The 21,674-nt window shown below is 38.9% G+C and overlaps 1 protein-coding gene across 1 annotated transcript in view; it reads left to right on the forward strand.

Moving 5' to 3' along the window:
- Positions 1 to 20,428, forward strand: part of LOC119002135 (pregnancy zone protein-like) — a 44,896-nt gene extending 24,468 nt beyond the window's left edge. Inside the window, exons 18-36 of the mRNA XM_037067803.1 lie at positions 2,462 to 2,609; positions 3,291 to 3,519; positions 4,340 to 4,466; positions 4,812 to 4,933; positions 5,432 to 5,483; positions 6,606 to 6,689; positions 6,950 to 7,126; positions 7,415 to 7,502; positions 9,259 to 9,415; positions 9,759 to 9,833; positions 10,177 to 10,357; positions 13,079 to 13,302; positions 14,647 to 14,865; positions 14,973 to 15,100; positions 16,300 to 16,390; positions 17,090 to 17,158; positions 18,146 to 18,248; positions 19,644 to 19,685; positions 20,272 to 20,428. Of these exons, the coding sequence (XP_036923698.1) occupies positions 2,462 to 2,609; positions 3,291 to 3,519; positions 4,340 to 4,466; positions 4,812 to 4,933; positions 5,432 to 5,483; positions 6,606 to 6,689; positions 6,950 to 7,126; positions 7,415 to 7,502; positions 9,259 to 9,415; positions 9,759 to 9,833; positions 10,177 to 10,357; positions 13,079 to 13,302; positions 14,647 to 14,865; positions 14,973 to 15,100; positions 16,300 to 16,390; positions 17,090 to 17,158; positions 18,146 to 18,248; positions 19,644 to 19,685; positions 20,272 to 20,294 (2,339 nt within the window). The 3' untranslated portion in view covers positions 20,295 to 20,428. The remainder of the gene's footprint in view (positions 1 to 2,461; positions 2,610 to 3,290; positions 3,520 to 4,339; positions 4,467 to 4,811; positions 4,934 to 5,431; positions 5,484 to 6,605; positions 6,690 to 6,949; positions 7,127 to 7,414; positions 7,503 to 9,258; positions 9,416 to 9,758; positions 9,834 to 10,176; positions 10,358 to 13,078; positions 13,303 to 14,646; positions 14,866 to 14,972; positions 15,101 to 16,299; positions 16,391 to 17,089; positions 17,159 to 18,145; positions 18,249 to 19,643; positions 19,686 to 20,271) is intronic.
- The last annotated feature ends 1,246 nt before the right edge of the window (positions 20,429 to 21,674 follow it).

Consider the following 21,674-nt stretch of genomic DNA (forward strand, 5'->3'; position numbering starts at 1 on the left):
TTATCATCATTTTCTTCTTTTTTGTTTTTTCCAGCTTCATTGAGATACCATTGACATATATTGACACTATTGTTTAAGTTCAAGGTATACAATGTATCCATTTGATACGTGTTGTGAAACAACTACCACTGTAGAACTAGCTAACATCACCTAGAACTGTAGAACTCCATCACCTCACCTATCACCATGTCTTTTTGTGTGGTTATCAGCATTTTTGAAACAGAAAAACTGAACCCAGAAAGATTAAGTAATTCGGCCAGTAAACACATGGAGGAATGGGGATTCCAATCAAGTGGTCTGACTCCAGGTCCATGTTTTTTTAACTAACACACTATTCTGCCTCTCTAAGGCTCTAATCTATAAGGCAAGAGATTGTCTGGAATATAAAAAGTGTGAGGAAGCCAGTGTAGGAGGAACCGAGTAAATAAAGTGAGAACACTTGGAGAGAGAAACCAGAGGAATAATTGCTGTCAGATCTTGTAGGGCCTTGTAGATCATTGTAAGGATCTGACTTTTTGCTGTGAGTGAGATGGGGAGACTTTCAGAAGAGGAGCAACATGATCTAACGTTGCTCAGAAGGATCACACTAGACACTAAATGTAGAAGAAAACAACTTTTATACTTTTTGCTTCAGAATAAAGAAGGTCAAAAATGAATGCAACTATTACAGAGCTAGATTAGGTGTTTCTTTTTAAGCCATGAACAGAACATCCAGTTGAACATATGTCATCAGCAATGGAACAGATGGTAAGTGTAAGTCCGGGGATCAACCCATTTTAATGAAGTCAGATGGGAAAAGGGGGGGGGGGAGATTTTGTCTTGGCAAATGAATTTGAAAACCTTTAAAGTGGAATTCATTATTGTACCATGAGGAAGACTCAAATTTAACATAGATACTGTAAAAGAATAGGTAGAGAGTCAAANCATTGTAAGGATCTGACTTTTTGCTGGGAGTGAGATGGGGAGACTTTCAGAAGAGGAGCAACATGATCTAACGTTGCTCAGAAGGATCACACTAGACACTAAATGTAGAAGAAAATAACTTTTATACTTTTTGCTTCGGAATAAAGAAGGTCAAAAATGAATGCAACTATTACAGAGCTAGATTAGGTGCTTCTTTTTAAGCCATGAACAGAACATCCAGTTGAACATATGTCATCAGCAATGGAACAGATGGTAAGTGGGTTAGTCCGGGGATCAACCCATTTTAATGAAGTCAGATGGGAAAAGGAGGGAGGGGGGAAGATTTTGTCTTGGCAAATGAATTTGAAAACCTTTAAAGTGGAATTCATTATTGTACCATGAGGAAGACTCAAATTTAACATAGATACTGTAAAAGAATAGGTAGAGAGTCAAATTGACATTGAGAATAAGAGACAATAAGGAGGAAATAGCTGTCATCCAATAACCGAAGTTAAAATGACACATCCTGCCATGGTTTGTTAACTGTAATAGCTGGAGAAGTTGGAGAGTCAAGGGGTGAAATGGGAAATAGTTCATTTGCATGTATCATCCTCTTATATACTTATAATTAAAAAGAAGAGTAAAGACAGAGATAATAGAGCATCAGTGAGAAATCAAAGTCAGCGACAGACATGGCTACCATTTGACATGAAGGAGATGAGGAATAAGGACCTGACGGGAAGAAACTATGATATTTATTAAAGAAATTACCATAGATGCTTTTAACAGTTGAGGAATATTCAGGGAAAGTTCCTGGAAATATGCCTTCTCTTATTAATATTTTTTCACAAGGTGATTCTGAAATATAAGAGGGGATACTTGAGTGGAGAACCTAATTGATACTCAATTTATAAGCATGGTTTGGGGCACAACATGAACCAGTAACCTTTATGCTTTAGTTCTCTACCCTCTCCCTCTCATAAATATTTTCCTTGCCTCGGCCACGGAGCTATTCCATGGAAATATCTCTTTTGGCGTCTTGAATTCTTCATTTCTCCTTTCCATCAAATAAATAGAATAAAGTCTAATGATCTAGCCTTGTTACCAAGAGAGCAATGAATTTCCAAGCTTCAGTATAATATACAGAATTGACATTATTAAATTCTGTTCACTTCATTGGTAATTCAATTTACAATATAGCAACCACTCATGTTGCCTAAAGAGAGCTTTACCTTTTATGATCAGCTTTTCTATGCAGAAAACAGTACTCTCTGAAAACCTGCCATTTCTACCACACACCAAAAAACTATCTTTAAGAAATCTTGTTCTTCCAGCCTCCAGTCACATAAAAGTACGCTATCTCTAGGATACATAGAATGTCTACCTTTAAAAAAAGAGTCCTCTCTGCTCAAATAACATGGACTCAAGAAATTATTTCTAAAGTTCTACAATTCTTAGGAAAACTGAAAATTTGCTCTAAGTCTCACAGACACATCCACCATAAAATAAATGAATGCTTTTTCCCTAACTAGATTATTATTTTCTCTTATTTTGATAGGTTTAGCCGGTGTAGGGGGTCTATATATTCCTCAATCTGCTAGATATAATGCAATGCCTGAAAATAACATTCAAAGTCCACAACCAGTCTCTGAAACGGTGCGGAGTTATTTTCCTGAGACCTGGATCTGGGAGTTGGCGGTGGTGGAGTAAGTGACATTCTCTCCTCCATTTGCTATGGGTGAGGCTATGTGGCCCCTCCAGCGTTTTCAACTCTGAGATAATCTTTCTGGGAAGTTTCACATAATTGTCTTAACCCTTTACCCTTTCATGAGAGACCTAAGAAAAACACACTTATTGTGTAAGTTTGCTAGCATAATTGTCTCTCAGAGCTGAATGAGTCTAAAATAATTATTCCTGCCAGAAAACAGACATGGAGCAGCTAAAATATTCCAATTCTATGCTGCCTAATGCCATCCAGAAAGCCTTACATAAACGAGATTGGAATAAGCATATAAACAAATCAGGTTATATAAATATGATGGTTTATTTGTTGGATCATGAATCTTAAACACGCTTTATGGGATTGTCCAATAATGAGGGTATCTTAAGGACCAAATTGAATCACATTCAAATATTTCTTTTCAAAATACACACATGTGATGTGGCCGTATACTGGTAAGGGAAAGATACAGATCTATGCCATTTAATCTCTTTCTGTTTCCCACCTCAGTCCCCAGCACATAATCTAGTACACACATGCACCCTTGCACAGGAATCCCTGAGTGGATTTCATTCCTAAAAGTCCCTTCACCCATATGAATTCTCATTTGAAAAAAAAGACATTTTACCTGCTTACTTTCTGTTCCTCACTTTGCCGTCCTCCCCAGCTCATCGGGTGTGGCTGAAGTAGGAGTAACAGTCCCCGATACCATCACTGAGTGGAAGGCAGGGGCCCTCTGCCTGTCCAATGACACTGGACTTGGTCTCTCTCTTCCTGCCTCTCTCCGAGCCTTCCAGCCCTTCTTTGTGGAGCTCACAATGCCCTACTCTGTGGTCCGTGGAGAAGCCTTCACACTCAAGGCCACTGTCCTCAACTACCTTACCAAATGCATCCGGGTAAGGGAAAAATGAGGGTGAGTTGGAAAGGTAGATGGAATTTCTTTGGTCAGTCAGCTCCTGATTTGTTCCCCAAACTGGATAAGTGAGTGATTCTAGGAATTATGAGCTAGCACTACAAATAAATAGTGCCAATCAACTCGAGATAAGATCTGAAAGATAACACAATGACTTGTGAGCTATAGGTACTGAAAAACCATAGATCTCCAACCCACATTTATTTTTTAAGTGTCCTGAATCTTGCAGAATCCTGACACAAGATAAACTTTTTGGTGGAGAATTCTTGATGTTGACACAAAGATCAGTTTTCTTAATTTCATTGGTGTCATTCTTTAAGCCCTCATCTCTACACTCCCACAATATGTACTTTTAACTTCTCTTATAATGTTTGTCAATTATGTCATATTTTATGGAGACATTATCCCTTTGGTAATACAATACCCTCTAGGTAGGAACCTTCCCTTCAAAATTTGTTATGTCTCACAAAGAATAGACATGACATGTACTGGGGGAAGTAGGAGAGGTAGGAAGAAAATCTACAAGGAGCTAAGAACCAGCAGATAGAAACCAGGTCACAGTGCTCCCAGGGACAATATCGGCAGATGTCCCTGATCTTCCCTAATCTAAGTGCCAGCTCCTCCTACTAAAGAATCAGTCTTGATTTATGTCATTCCTATGTTCATGCTTCTCAAAGCATACATGAAAGCCATATTTTTTTCTTCCAAATCCTAGTTTAGTGCAGCATCTCATTTCTGTGCATTCGGAAATTCTCTCCATATTCTGATAACACCTATCTCTATGCCTCACTTGTGGATGATAGGTCAGAGTGCAACTGGAAGCTTCTACAGCCTTCCTAGCAGTCCCAAACACAAAGGAGAAAGAGTCCTACTGCATCTGTGTGAATGAGCGGCAAACCGTGTCTTGGGCTGTAACTCCTAAAACTCTGGGTGAGTGAGGTTCCTCCAACTGTTTGCCAATCAACAAGGGTGGTGGATCCCTGAACAGTGCTTACATCATATGCTCTCTTTTGCTCCCCAAATCGGCCCCCTCCCACCACTCCCATGACATCTGGGCCCCACAATCACTCTACTTGGACACTGGCTATTCTGCACGCATTAGCCTAGAGTGTTTTGTTCTGTTTTGTTTTCCGCTTTCTTTCCTATTACAGCCAACTGTAAGGTTAAGGTGCAGCCCTTTAAGACCATGACAGAGCATAGTCCTTTTCAGCTATTAGTGATGGCTTGGACTTCTGTCAAGATGAATACTCGTATTTTCTACCTTCTTTCTTTTAGGGCATGTGAACTTCTCAGTGAGTGCAGAGTCAGTGCAGTCCCTGGAGCTGTGTGGAAATGAGCTTGCTGAGGTCCCTGAGACAGGGAGGAAAGACACGGTCATCAAAACCCTGTTGGTGGAGGTAAGTCAGTTTCTGTCACTTTGACATAGTTTTCTGAGCCCCTAACAGTAGTAACAATAAAACACAGTATGGACATCCTTGAGATAGCAAAGGATAATTACTATCACGCTCACACAATTCATCTGGTAAGACCAATGGAGTTTTCTATCATAAACGTATGTAAGAAACCTTGCTAGATACACCTGTTAGCATATTGAAAATGGTTGTTTAATACATTATGTGGACACTTTCCCCTTTCTTGATCTCGACCTCTCTTGTAAAGTGCATATATTCCTTGAACCTCTATTACATTTGATTCTCTGCTCTTATTATGTGTCATTTTCCCCTCAGCCAATATCCCACGTTGTTCAATGCTTTATAGATTTATAGTAATTTGATAATCAGGATGTTAAACATCATTTAGTGTAAACACCACCCTTCAAAGCAATGAACCTAGGGTTGTCCCTCAGTCACCTGGATGTTTACCCCTCTTCTCCATTTTTTTTCTTTTCACCCAAGCCTGAAGGTATTGAGCAAGAAAAGACTTTCAACTCTTTGACCTGTGCTTCAGGTAAAAGTCCATCTTCATAGTCATCGTGAGAACAACACCTCACCAGGGTATATATTTCAAGTGACCGTACATGTTCATATATATTGTCTCCCGTGATTTTCAGAATGTTTTATTCAATTTGGCATAATACTGAGTATTTCTTTATACACTTTTTATAAATAGGAACGCCAAGCCCAAGAGAGTGGATTAACATGGCTTGTGGGCACAGAAGACTAATATCGGGACTTGCCTGGTTCAGTTTTACGCTCACTGCCACACCCCAGGGGCTGCTCATTAACAAACCAGGATGCAGAAGCTTAGAGAATAACAGGACTAGGTGGAAAGAAAGCAGAGTCATGATAAGTTTCAATCACAGTCAATATTCTTTAAAATAGTTGACAACAAAACATTCAGTGCTTTCTATGCATTTAACCAAAAATGTGTTTCTCATGGCAAAAAAAACCCAACAAACAAAAAAACTCCACTTTGAATTGGGACTTCACCATATCATTAAGAAACAGTTGTAGCTTTTAAGTTACATTGGTACATTAGTACAAGTTCTATGTCCATAGTATATATAACAATGTTCTTGTCATTTGAGAAGGACCAATTTAAGGCATAAAATCAGACACTAATAAAATCAGAGAATGGTACAATCGATTCAGAGAACTGTAGATTCCCACCAGCTCCTAGCATTCTTTTAGGGAGCTACAGTGCACAGCAATGGAACAAGGTAAATGAGAGGAAGAAGACTCAGGACGTCACATACTGCCTAGAAAAGCTGGGCTGTTAAAGGCAATCTCATTGTAAGTCAAAATTCTTATTCCTTGAACACAGGTTTCCTCCAAAAGACATAATAATGCTACTGCTAAATGGAATGGTAACAATAATAATAATTGTCCACGTGTTTTGAGACTGAAGATGTTGCAGAGGCTTTTCTAATTCATACGTGTTCTTTATGTTTTATTTTACTGAATCCTCATGTGAGCAAGTTAGACCAGGAAGAAGTTAAGCAATCTGTCCACGGTCCATAGCTAGTTGATGGCAGGGCCAGTATCATACTGAGGCCGTGTGGCTCTGAAACCCCGTTCCTAACCACTACATTGTATTGCTGTGACAGATGGGAATTGTCTGTTTCCAAAGGTACTGAAATATTGGAGCAATTATCCCTGAAGCTCCCAGAAAATGTTGTCAAAGAATCTGCCAGAGCCTCTTTGTCAGTTTTGGGTGAGTCATCTTGCATCTAGAAAACTTGGGACAAAAGAACTGCCACCATGCATGTTACTTGTCTATTTATGTTCCAAATACCAACTTATTGATAGTGTCTATTTACATAAGGTCCTGGAAGGCCCACTTTATCTAAATACAAATTTTTCCTTGCCTACATGTTAGAGTATATGACTTTCAACATAAACATTGTTTGTCTTTAATAATGTTGGCTACACATGAATTTAAATTATTCTGATATTTAATCTCATGTTCTCCAGGTGACATACTGGGTTCTGCTCTGCAAAATATACAGAACCTGCTCCAGATGCCCTATGGCTGTGGGGAACAAAACATGGTTCTTTTTGCTCCTAACATCTACGTGTTGAACTATCTGAGTGAGACCCAACAGTTAACCTCGGAGATCAAGTCTAAAGCCATTGGCTATCTTGTGAGTGGTAAGTGAGACAACAAAGTTTACTGTGTTACTCTCATGAGTTTTCCTCACTAAGTGTGCAACCTATCGCCAGATTTTAAGCTAATATGATGATTTTCCTAGAAATTAAAAGTTTTCACCGTCTAATAGGATGCTGTATTCTGGCATATCCATAGTAGCCGTGAGACTGGGGCAGATTCTGTATGTGAAACTGTGAAATGTCAGTGGCAGCTGGATACATCAGCTTGCACCTACAGATACCCTGCCTTTCTACAATACTTCTTAAATTACTTGAACCTTTTTTTTCCAGGTTACCAGAGACAGCTGAACTACAAACATCAAGATGGTTCCTATAGCACCTTTGGGGAGAAACACATCAGGGAACAGGGAAACACTTGGTAAGAAAAGAAAATCATTCTGAGTTTCAACTATGAGTTCAAAGTATATACATACAGATGGTAAGGCAAAAAAGTAGCTTTACACTTGTTTGTATGGAAAATAATACAATAATTAGGGCCCTGGCTGGTATAGCTCAGTGGATTGAGCTCGGGCCTGTGAACCAGACAATCACGGTTCGATTCCCAGTCAGGGCACATGCCTGGGTTGCAGGCCAGTTCCCGGGAGGGGCCAGTTCCCAGCAGGGGATGCACGAGAAGCAACCATACATTGATGTTTCTCTTCCTCTCTCCTCCCCTTCCCCTCTAAAGATAAATAAATAAAATATTTTTTAAAAAAAGAAAAGAAAATAATACAATAATTAATAATAACATAAGAATAAACATTTGTGTATTCATTACTGTAAACCTACTTTCATCCAACTCTGTATACTAGCCTATTTAACTTTTATGACAATCCTGTGAAGTGAGAGCTATTAGCTTCATTTTACAGGGGGGGAAATGACATCCATTGTAGATAAATAAATGCCTCTAGTAGAAACAATGAGTAAGTGGCAACACTGAGGAGACTTTGAAATTGATTCTTTTTATATCCAACACACCAAGCCTGTCTTCTTTCTCCTGTTGCTAAAGGGCCATAATAAGTTTGTGATCTGCCCTCATAAGTTGTTGATTAGTGCTGAAAAATGATAAAATTAGCCAGAAAAATATCAGCCATTACTCACAGTGTGTACTTTACCACCTTCTACTGGATGACCCTCTGTCTCTGTCTCTCCCTCCCTCTCTCTCTCTCTCTCTATCTATCTATCTATCATCTATCCTCCCATTCTTTCATCTACCTAGATAGAAAGAACCTACCCATCCATTCGTCTTTTTATCTATTCATCTTTTTATCCATCTATTTTCTGTCTATCTGTCTATCTGTTGTCTATCTATCTTGACTAAGTGTGACCACACCAAAAAACAACAACAACAACAACAACAGTAAATCAAGGACCCTAAAAGTAGTGAAGAGGAAGGATGATGTAGAGGAAAATATTTACTGAGGCAGAACATTAGAAGAAGTCAGTCCAATATAAGAATAGCTCACGGTTAACAGGAATCTAAACAAACCAAACAAGCAAGCAAAATACGACCAATGACACTCAAATAGGGAACAGGCTGACAGGGTCCAGAGGGGAGAGGGGAGAGAATCATAGGGGAAAAGGGGATGGACTCACATGAACAAGTGTAAAGGACACATGGACAATAACTAAGGGTGGGGGGCGGAAAGGGGAGGGAGGCGGGGAGCATGGGGCAGGGGGCAGGCAGGGTTGGGAATATAAGACAGAAACCTGTACTTGAACAAGAATTAAATAAACATTATATTAAAAAAAAGAATAGCTGCAGAATACAAAGTAAGACATCAGTGGAAAGAAATAAATATAGAAAGTACAGAATGTGAGAGCAAATATCTTAACCACCCAAGAGAACTAGGAGAAACCTAAATCTCTAAAGTGGTGCAGAAATGCTTTCAGAAGCAAGAATTCTTGGCAGTGCATTTAACAATGTGCCACAGGAAAACTATATATGGATATAGATGATAGAGATAGAGATAAAGATGGCCAAGTTAACAGAAAAAGTTTCCAAACCAAGTAATAGCTTTTTGATTCCCATGAGGGTGAATTGGGAGGAGAGGGGATCTATGTGTTCAAAACAGAACATTAAGGTGCTGTATGAAAAAAACGGTCTTAGCATTCTACTATTCCTCACCCTTCAGGCTCACGGCTTTTGTACTGCAGACTTTTGCCCAGGCTCGAACTTACACCTTCATTGATGAAGCACATATTATCGAAGCCCGCACCTGGCTGTCCCAAAAGCAGAAGGACAATGGCTGTTTCAGAAGTTCTGGGTCACTGCTCAACAATGCCATGAAGGTAGAGTTGTGAGTACTTATTCTAAACTTCACGATACATCAATATTAACATTTCTCCAAGAGCGAGGGAGAAAGAAGACACAGAGAAATTGCAAAGATGAAATCTGAGGTAATGTGAGAGGACATCCAGGAAGGAGTATTAAACCTGAAAAAAGAATTATAAAGATAAAGAAATAGTGCTTTGCATGAGGGTGTTACTTTGTTTGATAAAAAAGATACTGAGGACAGTTTGAATAAAAAATATAGGAGAGAATACACTCAAATTTAGAAGTAGAGTTAATCAAGTACAATTAATCAAAACTCTCTCTCTCTCTCTCTCTCTCTCTCTCTCTCTCTGTTTACAGGGAGGAGTGGAAGACGAGGTGACCCTCTCTGTCTACATCACTATTGCTCTTCTGCAAAGTGCTCTTCCAGTCACTGTAAGACCCACCTCATTCCCATTTCCTACCTTGAAAACCCCAGACCTGATGTTTGGAATGCCGCCCTAGTAAAAGCCAAGTGTCTTTGCTCAGTCATGAGGCATTTCTCAGCTAGAGGAGCTCTTCGGTCAGTCCGTTAAGGGGGATTTATACTCGTGCAGTAATGCCCTTGGACTATGTACCAAAACTAATCCTAAAACACAGATTCTCCACCCTTATTTTTTGAGAACCAATGATAAAGTTAAGAGATTTAAAATGTTTCTCAACTTCAGCACAGTGGGTATGTGCGTGCTCCACCCTCCGCTTCCCCTAGTTTGACACCATCGCCTCTTTGTCTCCACAGCATCCTGTGGTGCAAAAGGCCCTTCTCTGTCTGGAGTCTGCCTGGAACACAGTGAAGGAGGGGACCCAAGGAAGCCACACCTACACCAAGGCATTGCTGGCCTATGCTTTTGCCCTCTTGGGAAACCAAGACAGGAGAAGAGAAATACTGAACTCTCTGGATAAGGAAGCCGTGAAAGAAGGTGAGAGCAAACAGTAAAAAAAAAAAAAATTTCCTTCCACTTACACGGGTTCTTTAAGAAGAGGAGGAGCATATTCCTGCTGAAAGCAATAAGGTTTGTCTTGAATTCTTTAGCCAAGTCATGTATTTTGAGATCAGGGCACCTTTTATAAAAATATCTTATCTGCAATTGCATATGTTATACCATACAGACATAATGCTGCAGCCCAGTTATGGAATTTTGTTCCTACCTGCCGAGACCAAAATATTAAACAAATATTTATTAGATATGCATAGAAAGAGAGAGGGAAACCAACACCGGCACTGACATGGGCCGCCTATCTGGCTACGCATGGAGCTCACCCGGCTGAGAGAGCAGCTGTACACCCCAGTCACTGGGTCTCTGGGGACCCAGTTCTCTGAGCTCCTCCTTAGCACCCCCTCCACCTGCCAGACTTCACATCTTACTCCAGACCTGCTCGCTCCCTTGGGAGGCCCTGCTTCCCTTCCCCTCGTGCAAGATGCCCATCCTCAAGCTAGTGCCCAGCACAATGCACTCCAATAGCTGTTGGCACCTGGATCCAAGATAATCGGTGCCCTACTGGGTGAATTCTGCCACACCATGCATGTGGGCCAGGCAGAGGATGCCTCTGGGGACGACACCTCGTTCGTCGTCAACAAGGTTGGTGAGCGGGACAATGACTCCCTGGATGAGTGAGAGTCCTCCTTATCATCCAAAGTCGCAGCCTGTCTCAGAAGTTTCTGGGCAGCTAGCTATCGCAGTTGGTGCTTCCCCACCAGATAAGGGCAGATAAAGTGCTTCCCAGGTAAGGTCAAGTTAAAGGAGTTCATCAGCACCAAGCCCTTATTATGAAATGTTAAAGGAACTTATCTAAAAAAAGAAGATCAAAACTATGAATAGTAAAATGACAACAAACTCACAACTATCATCAACTGAACCTAAAAAAAAAGCAATGATAAGCAAACAACTACAACAGAAGCAGAATCACAGAAATGGAGATCACATGGAGGGGTTATCACCTGGGAGAGGGAGGGGGAAGAACAGGGGAAAAGGTATAGGGAATAAGAAATATAAATGGTAGGTACAAAATAGGCAGGGGAGGTTAAGAACAGTACGAGAAGTGGAGAAGGCAAAGAGCTTATTTGTACAACCCATGGACATGAACTGAAAGGGGAATTCAGGTCGGAGAAAGGATGCAAGGTAGAGGGGGAAAAAGGGCAGAAAAATAATTGGATAACTGTAATAGCCTAATTAATAAAATATACTTTTTGATTTTTAATAAACATTTTAAAATAGAAAATGTAGAAATATATTTTTACATAAGGGCCTACATACTTATATGAAAAATGGTTAAACAAAAACCCATACTGAAGAAAGTGCAATAACATTTTCAAAGTGATTTTATCTCATTTTTGTGAGATAAATTATTACAAAAGTCCTCTGAGATTAATAGGTAGGTTTTATTTTTATTTTATTTTTCAATTTTTCAATAATATGTTTAATATTATTTTATCTTAGTTTTAGGTGTATAGCATAGTAATTAGATGGTCATACACTTTATAAAGCAGTCCCACTGATATTTCAAGGGCCCTTCTGGCACTGCACATAGTCCTTAAAATATTGACTGTATTCCTTATGCTGTACTTTACTACTCTGGAACTATTTTGTGACTAAAAATTTGTAGTTATTAATAGCTTCACTTTTCTCATGAGCCTCTCAACACCCCTCTCCTCTGGCAACAATCAGTTTGCTCTCAGTATCTATGAGTCTGTTTTAATTTTGTTTATTTGTTTATTTTGTTCTGTAGATTCCGCATATGAGGGAAATCATACAGTATTGATCTTTCTCCAACTGACTTATTTCACTTAGCATAATGTCCTCTAGGTCCATCCATGCTGTTGCAAGTGGTAAAATTTCATTTCTTTTAATGGCCGAGTAACATTCCATTGTATCTATGTACCACAGCTTTTTCTATCCAATTGTCTATTGATGGACACTTGGGTTCCTTCCATATTTTGGCTATTGTAAGTCACGCTGCAATGAAAATAGAGATGTATATATTCTTTTGAATTATTGTATTCTTCAGCTGTATTCCCAGAAGTGGAATCCATGGGTCATAAGACAGTTCCATTTTTAATTTTTTGAGAACCCTCCATACTGTTTTCCACCATGACTGTACCAGTCTTCATTCCTACCAACAATGCATAAGGGTTCCCTTTTCTCTACATCCTTACCAATATTCTTTTGTTGATTTATTACTGATAGCCATTCTGACAGGTGCAAGTTCATATCTCACTGTGGTTTGAGTTTGCATTTCTCTGATGCATAGTAATGTTGAGCATCATTCCATGTCTATTGGCCAGCTATATGCTCTCTTTGGGGAAATGTGATAAGTAAGCTTTATATCAATTTATACTCTAATTCCCAGGAAATACAACAAACAATTAAAGAATGGTCTCTGTCACTTTCCTTTTCTACCAATCCAATAAAAAAATTGAGAGATTGATAAGTGTGCACTGTGGTTATTCCTCCAACAGGATTCTCCACCTTAGGCCCACAGAGCTAAACCAAGTTCAGCAATGTAATGTAAGCTAGTGGGTTTTGAGGACTTATGACAGAGAGGACCTTACTTCATCTTGATATTGTTTTCTATATGATATGAATGCATATTCACTTATTATCTACCAGTAGTTTTAATTCTCTCTTTTTCTTACTCCCAAGATAACTCAGTCCACTGGGAGCGATCTCAAAAACCCAGGGCAACAGAAGGGTATTTTTACCAGCCCCGTGCGCCCTCTGCTGAAGTGGAGATGACGTCCTATGTGCTTCTTGCTTATCTCACTGCCCAGCCTGTCCCAAGTTCCGAGGACCTGACTTCTGCATCGCACATTGTGAAGTGGATCACAAAGCAACAGAATTCTTATGGGGGCTTCTCCTCTACCCAGGTTTGTACTTCCCAAGTAATCTCCTCTAGGTCCACCTGGCAGTTAGGACGTTTGAAAACAGACCGGTTACAAAGGAAAGAGAAAATATTAAATAAATCATTAAAACTTGGAAGAATTATTTAGGCATTTGTAAACAGTAAAAAAATAAAGAAAAAAAACCTGAGACATTCCCCCAAAATAATTTTCATTAAGCCCTATGTTATCCTATCACTTTGGCTACTTCATCATAAACGCCATTCCTCTCTAAAGCTGTATTATATCATTAGCACACATTGGTCGATGGCCACACTACAGACCAGGGTTTCTAAATATTAACACTGTTGACATTTTGATCCAGATATTACTGTTGTGAGGGGCTGTCCTCTCCATTGGAAGGTGTTTAACAGCCTCTTGGTCTCTCCCCACTAGATGCCAGTAGCACACTACTTCCGGTTGAAACAAGACAAAAATCAACTCTTGTTTTGAATAAGTGTTCTAGACTAAAGACTACCTCCTTGGAGTCCTGCAAGAGATTCTCTAAGGTGGACCAGAACATTGTGTGATCAAAAGAAAAGTGGTCACATAGACCTTATTTTGATCTTCATAGAATGATTGACAAGTTCTATTCAACTGCTCCAAGGAATTCAGACTTTCCACTCCTTTCTAACTACCCTGAGACCTCCCTTTTTACTCCCCCTTTAAACTGATTGCTTTTAAGCTGATGCTCTTAAATTATTTTTCCCTACCACAATTTTGAAAATATTTTGTTGAGTGTAAAAATGTGTTAAACATCCATAGAATCTGTGTTGTTCCTCTTATACATCCTCTTTCAATATTTAGGACATAGATAATGAAACTTGTCTTTTTAGGGACATTACATGAGACAAATAAAAAACTATATAAAGGGAAAAGGAAACTCAGGAAAGTGCAACTTGTCTTTTACTACACTTTTTATTCACAGCCAATTTTTCTCATTCCCCCATCTAAACAACCATTTAGTAAATGACAGTCACTTTTTTTGTCTTAACTTCTTCATTGTAAACCTATACTTTGAAAGATATGGAGGAGAGGACTATTGATGAGAAAAGGTAGAGCACAACTGGGCACAGAAAAAGTCCCAAGGACAACACAAACACAAGTGAAATTAAATTGTGAGGTTAATTTGCATCAATAATCCCTTACTTCATTTGGAGAAACTATAGCATGACTTTGATTATGCCTTAAAGGCAGAGAAAAAGAAAAACAATAGCATTAGGGGGGAAAAAACCAGTGTCCTTTTGTGATAGCTAACGCAGACTTTTGAGGAAAGCCCCAGCCACCAAAAACTTACTCATTGGGTGTGGGTTCTCCACTCATCTTTTGCAGGACACAGTGGTGGCTCTCCACGCCCTGTCTAGATATGGAGCTGCCACTTTCACCAGGAGTCAGAAAACTGCTCAGGTGACCATTCGTGATTCACAGACGTTTTCCACAAAACTCCAAGTGGACAGCAACAACCTCCTGTTACTACAGCAGGTCTCCTTGCCAGAGGTGCCTGGGGAATATGTCATAACAGTGACTGGAGAAAGATGTGTGTATCTTCAGGTGAGACTCTGGAGTTGTATGGACAAAAGTCAACTTTAACCTCTTCTGTTGAAAAGGGACTGGCCCAAGAAAATGGAGAAACTAATGATGCCTTTGGTGCTCCACAGACATCCATCAAATATAATATTCTTCCTGAGAAGGTGGACTCCCCATTTGCTTTGGAGGTGCAGACTCTGCCCCAAACTTGTGATGGACACCAAGCCCACACCAGCTTCCAGATCTCACTGAATGTCAGGTAAGACCTTCTCTATGTTTGAAAAAATTAATTCTGTAATTATGGTGATAAGTGTTAATTTGATTTACTGTAGTGATCATTTTGCAATATATACAAATTTTGAATCTTTATGTTGTATACTAGAAACTAATATAATGTTGAATGTCAACAATTTCTCAATTAAATTTTTAATTAAAAAACAAAAAACCTTCTGACTGAATCTTCTAATCCTGAGATCTAAAAGCTACTTGGAACAAACAGTAATTAATCATGTGTTTGGAAGTTATTAGATAAATATAAATTAAAATTAATATACCTATTAAGGCAGTTAGTTTTTTATCATTATGAAATTATCTTTTTCTCCAGTAAAATGTTTATGTTACAGTTTCAATAATTCTTGAAAGCATTTAAAAGTAATGTCTAGTCTTAACTTTGTCAATAAAAACATTTTCATATGTTCTAATTGATTCTGACTTATCTTTTACACTAATTTTTATTGAACTTATTGCTAAAGAATAAATTACTTTCCTCAAATATTTTTATTTTAAGTTGAAATAAACCTTTCTTACCCCTTCTGAATGATTATATTCTATTATTTTTAATCAAATGATATATAATAAATGCTAATATTAAATACAAAGTATAAGTTATGTATAACATATAGAGGTTGCCCTATCATACACCATCAAAAAACTTTACAAGAGTCCTGAGAAAACATAGCCCAAATGATATTGCTTTGTATGTAATACTGACATCAACATTACAAAATAAATGATATTTCAGACAGCCAAACCAATTACACATCAATTTAATTGAAGTTTAAGCACAAAAATCTATCTAACCTCACATTTTGGAGCCACTTTTGGAAGACGTGATACATTCTGAAGTTAACTGAAAATATAAATTAAGATATATCAAATAACAAGTAAGAGTATAAATGTATTCAAAGGCAGATTAGCAAGCTACACACCCCAAGATTCTGTTTTGATGGTCTGGGACCGGGGCTTGACCATCTGTGACCTTAGTGAGCTGTAGACCTGATGCACATACAGGATTCTAGATGTCAATATCACACATGTCCAGGAAACACAGATCCCTGTAGGTAATAGTCTCAGGGAAAACTTCGTGAAGATGGACAGGTTCATGATAGATCTTGAAGGAGGGTATCTGGCTTTCTTTCACATGATAAGCCCTAACACCATTTTTCTCTGGCACTACAGTTACAGAGGGAGCCGCTCTGTCTCCAATATGGTGATTGTGGATGTAAAGATGGTATCTGGTTTTAGTCCCTCGAAACCAACAGTCAAAATGGTAGGTGGATTTTAAGCCTACTAGATCTCGTATAAAAAGATGCTCTGTATCTTTAAACTGAGACCATACCAGTATCAAATCTCTATCAATATCATCCTGCCTCAAAAAGTGTTTTCCCCAAACCCAGGAAATTAAATACATTAACTACTTCTTTGGCTCTAAGCTGAAGGACCTCTGTGATGCTAGAGAAATACAAGGGGAGTCCCTATTTATCGGGCACTCATGGTGTAGTTAGAAAATTAAAGCACATGGGCATGAGACAGCAAAATAACAAGCAAAAAAGAAAGACTATGATTCAGTACCAAATTGACATTCACACAAAAAATTGGCAACAATAAAACGAATGTGAGCTAGAATCGTCAAAGATGCCAGAAGTTCTAATAGGTTACTTGGATATTGAAACATAGTGAAAATCTTGACCTGAAAATACCTGGCTTCCTTTTCCTGATAGAAATCCAAGTGATGCTTTTCACAATCAAAACATGACAACGATGAAGCTCGTTGGCAAAATGTGATTCCTTCTCCTCACCCATCTTTTGCATGGTTAATGCACCTTGACTATTTCACCTTGAAGATGTCGCACAGACATCCTAGCCCTCACAGTATTTGAAGAGTAAACATTTGTCCCTTACTACTCTGTCCTAGATCGGTGTTCTCATATCTATTGTCTAACTTTCTGAGTTCTCTAATTTTCTTCAGCTTGAACGATCTGACCAGGTGAGCAGGACAGAAGTCAGCAATAACCACGTCATCATCTATGTGGAAAAGGTGAGAACTCTGGCATTTCAGCCAAGACTACACACATCATGGTCTTTCTAAGTGGGTCTCTTCACTATAAGATGAGTAATGTGAGCAAAACAATAATTAGAAGCTCCATTCCAGGAAGTTGTTCTACTCTAAAGAGAATAAAAGATAAACTTCCTTTTAAATCCACAGAATGTTCTGCTCTCTTTTTAATTATGTTGCAATTGGAATATGAGTATTTCTATGATTTCCGGTATACAAGCAATAGAATAAAATGCTATCGTGTGTGTTATTTTAAAGACCCACTACAAGCCCTGGCTGATGTAGCTCAGTAGGTTGGGCACCAGCCTGCAGACTGAAACATCACCAGTCCCGTTCCCAGTGAGGACACATGCCTGGATAGCAGGCCAGGTCACCACTTCAGGTGTGTGAGAGGCAACGTTTCTCTCCCTCTCTTTCTCCCTCCCTTCCTCTCTCTAAATATAAATCAATAAAATATGTGTGTATATATATATAAAAGACCCACTTAAAAAGAATAAATATACCACTGTGGTTAATTAATGATAGTGTTAATACCCTAATATATTACAATATTAAATTAAATTAAATGTAGATGTCATTAATATTTTCCAATTCAACTGTAAAGCCAAGGGAATGGCTTTACACAAACAAAACACACACACAAAAAGTCTTGTTTGATATTATAATTACAGACAGTACAAAGCCAAGTCTCTGCATCTTAGAAAACATTCACATAGACTCAGAGAGTTAATTTCTTACAGAGGACTGCAATAGCATATGAATTGTCTCAGTTGTTTGGGAGAATATCTGGGAGATTTTGTTCACTGAAGAGTTTTAAGGTTGCCTTTTAAACCCATCTTGACATCCACAAATGTTTGCTGACCTGAAAGACGCAGGTGAATAAGAGTTGAGAACAATAAAGAATATGTTATACTCAAAGAAGAAAGAGGAGAATTTCTAGCCTCTTTATTACTCCACTTTTCCTTTTAGGTGACAGATAAGACACTAAATTTTTCCTTCACGGTTCTTCAAGACATCCCAGTAAGAGACCTAAAGCCATCAATTGTTAAAGTCTATGATTACTATGAGACAGGTAAGTGAGAGAAAATGGAGACAAATAGTCCCAACCTAGAACTAAGAAACAGATTCTATGATGACAGTAAATCCTGGTTTCAGACCACTCAGTCAATATTAGGTTTATTTGTTTCTTTCCTCCAAGATATATAAAATAGAAACTACCTATGAACAAATTTATCAATTAATATTTATTGAGTCAGAAACTTAAGAATTTTATTTAAAGGAAAATATCTAGTGACTGCTCTCAAATAGTTTAGAGACATAGAGAACATAATATACATGGAAAGACAGTTAATTATGAATGAGTATTAGGGAGCTAATGGATAAGAAGTTGGGGAAGTGAAAATAGCACAGAAGGCTAGTACTTAAGATGGACAAACAAAAAAGAAAACAGAAAGCCAAACTAAGGAAAAAAGATCTGAACTAGATCCTAACAGATGAGAACATCTTCTAAAGTAAATAGAAGTAGGACATAGTTTAGGCTAGAGCAATAATCTTAGAAAAAGGATTCAGAAAACAAGCTGGACAAAGTGAGTAGAAGCAAAGTTCATGCAAGAGAAGAGAGAGCTATAAGCTAATGCTTAGGTCATCTTCCTAAGAATTTAAAATTTGAACAGTTGCTATCTGAACAGGCTTCAACCCCTTTCCTCCACTCCATAGCAGGAAAAATATAGATATGTAAACTATTCTGTTTAACTTTGATCTATTTAAATGGTGTTCTAACAATCCTGGTATGGATATGGATTGTTAAAACTCCATTTGAATACACCTAAGAATCCTGAAACACCAATTCAAAAGAACCTATTCACTCCAATGTTCATAGCAGCAAAATTTACAATAGCCAAGTGCAGGAAGCAACCTAAGTGCCCATCAGTAAATGAGTGAATCAAAAAAACTATAGTGCATTTACATAGTGGAGTACTACAGAGCAGAAAGAAAGAAGGAGCTCCTACCCTTCACTAGAGCATGGGTAGAAATGAAGAGCATTGTGCTATATGAAATAAGTCAGGCAGTGAAAGACAAGTACCATATGATCTCACCTTTAACAGGAACCTAATCAACAAAACAAACAAAGCAAGCAAAATATAACCAAAGATACTCAAATAGAGAACAAACTGACAGTAATCAAAGGGAGGGTGGGAAGGGATAATGGGAGAAAATAGGGGTAGGGCCATCAAGGAACGTGTATAAGGGACACATGGACAAAGCCAAAGGAAGTAGGTTTGAGGGTGGGAGGCAGGGATAAGTGGGACAGGGAGGGGTTAAGGTAGGGGGAAAATGGAGACAACTGTACTTAAACTACAATAAAAAAAATCCTGATGCACTTTTTGCCAAAAGTAAAGTGAACAAACCTAATATGGCCTCTGGTTCATAGATTATTTTTGTTTCTCTCTCCACCTAATTCTTTCAGATGAGTCTGCTATTGCTGAGTACACTGCCCCCTGCACCACAGGTAAGGGGGTCACATGCCATGACCAACATCATACCCCATCAACTTTGCTCCCTAAACATTCTTCTAAATTTAAAATTCTTTACAAGTCTCCTTCTAGATCTGAGACAATTCATGTGGCATATTCTCACACAAAGAAAAGCCTGAAGAAAAGTACTTATTCTGTAGGTGGACTCTCCAACTTAACATATCCATTCTGTTATCAGAAAAGTCACTAAGTTTTACTTGTTTGTAGGATACCCATCACTAATGAGCAACATTTCACATCACAGCTCATTGGTTTCCTTCATCCAAGGGCCAACTATTATGATTCCTTTTGCATAATCTAACCCAACACCTATTTTTGTAAGTGAAATTCTATTGGAACAGAGCCTGACTCATTATATCACTAGTTTCTATGGCTGCTATCACTAGTTGAGTAGTTATGATATAAACCATATGGTTTGCAAAGCCCAAAATATTTAGCATCTGACTTTCACAGAAAAAGTTTGCCGACCTCTTCTTTAGCCCACAGTCACTATCCTGACTCAACTAAGGGAGTATTCCTGAGAAAGGCCATGTCTCTTTTATGTTTCTTTTCCCACTATAGGTGCAGAACAAGGAAATGTTTGAGGACCATATTTAGACTACATATTTTGGTGGATTCACTGTCCTGTACTTCTGTTTAGAAGGAATCAAGTTGTTCTTTTCTATAAAGCAGACATCAAAATGGCTTATTGAATAAATATATATTTCTGGTCAAGCCATTATTTGTTCCATCATTTATTCATTAAACATTAATTGCATGCTTGCATAAGAGTTATGTTGTTTTAAATAATGTATGTAAATAGTACAAATCTGTAACATATCTGCATGTATTCCAGCTGTGAATATGACATATAAAGTCAAATAGACAATAACTGAAAATAACTTATGCTCTGAAAAACCTTAGGGAAAAAATCATCCAATAGTCTAGGAAGCTGGGGAGAAATGTGCTGATTAGAAACTAGGAAGGCAACTTCTGGCCAAGACGGAGGCATAGGTAGACACACTGTGCCTCCTCCCACAACCAAAATAAGGACAACAAAAATTTAGAAACAAAATAACAACCAGAACTAACAGAAAATTGAACTGTATAGAAGTTGGACAGCCAAGGAGCTGAAATAGACACATTCATCCAGATCCGTAGTCAGGGCAGAATCAGGTGGCTGAGCGGAGAGGGGTCATAGCACAGGAGGCAGTGACACCAGGCGGGTGCACAAGGCACCCTGGGTCTGCAGGTGGTGGCTTGCAGAGCTGGGGTGTGGCGTGGCAACAGGCAGACCCAGCAAGGAGGCGACTGAGAAGCGGGGCACTGTTCACAAGGTGGCTGGCTGACCAGGCAGCTGTCCCACATTCACTCGCAGATAACTGGGAAGTGAGACAGATCATGCAAAGCAGGATCCTAGCACTGAAATAAAGCCTCAAAACACTGATTGAAAACACCTGTGGGGGGGGGAGGTGCAGGGAGAGACTCCCAGCCTCACAGGAGAGTTCGTTGGAGAGACCCACAGGGTCCTAGAGCATGCACAAGCCCACCCACATGGGAATCAGCACCAGAAGTGCCCAGTTTGCTTGGGGGAAGTGGTGGAAGGGACTGAAGTCCAACAGAGAGTGGAGCAAGTGCCATTGTACCCTCCCAGACTCTGCCCCCAACATACAGCATCACAACCCAGTGACATGGGTTGGCCTGCCCAGGTGAACACCTAAGGCTCCGCCCCTCATACATAATAGATGGGACAAGACAAAAAAAAATGGCCCAAACAGAAGAACACATCCACAGCAAATACAACTAAGCGATGAACAGATAGCCAACCTATCAGATGCACAGTTCAAAACACTGGGGATCAGGATGCTTACAGAATTGGTTGAATTTGGTTGCAAATTAGATGAAAAAATCAAGGCTACACTAAGTGAAATGAAGGGAAATGCACAGGAAACCAATAGTGATGGGAAGAAAACTGGGACTCAAAT

The sequence above is a fragment of the Sturnira hondurensis genome, unplaced genomic scaffold, assembly GCF_014824575.4.
Source record: "Sturnira hondurensis isolate 20B ecotype Veracruz unplaced genomic scaffold, ASM1482457v3 Scaffold0017436, whole genome shotgun sequence".
In the NCBI taxonomy this organism is placed as follows: domain Eukaryota; kingdom Metazoa; phylum Chordata; class Mammalia; order Chiroptera; family Phyllostomidae; genus Sturnira; species Sturnira hondurensis.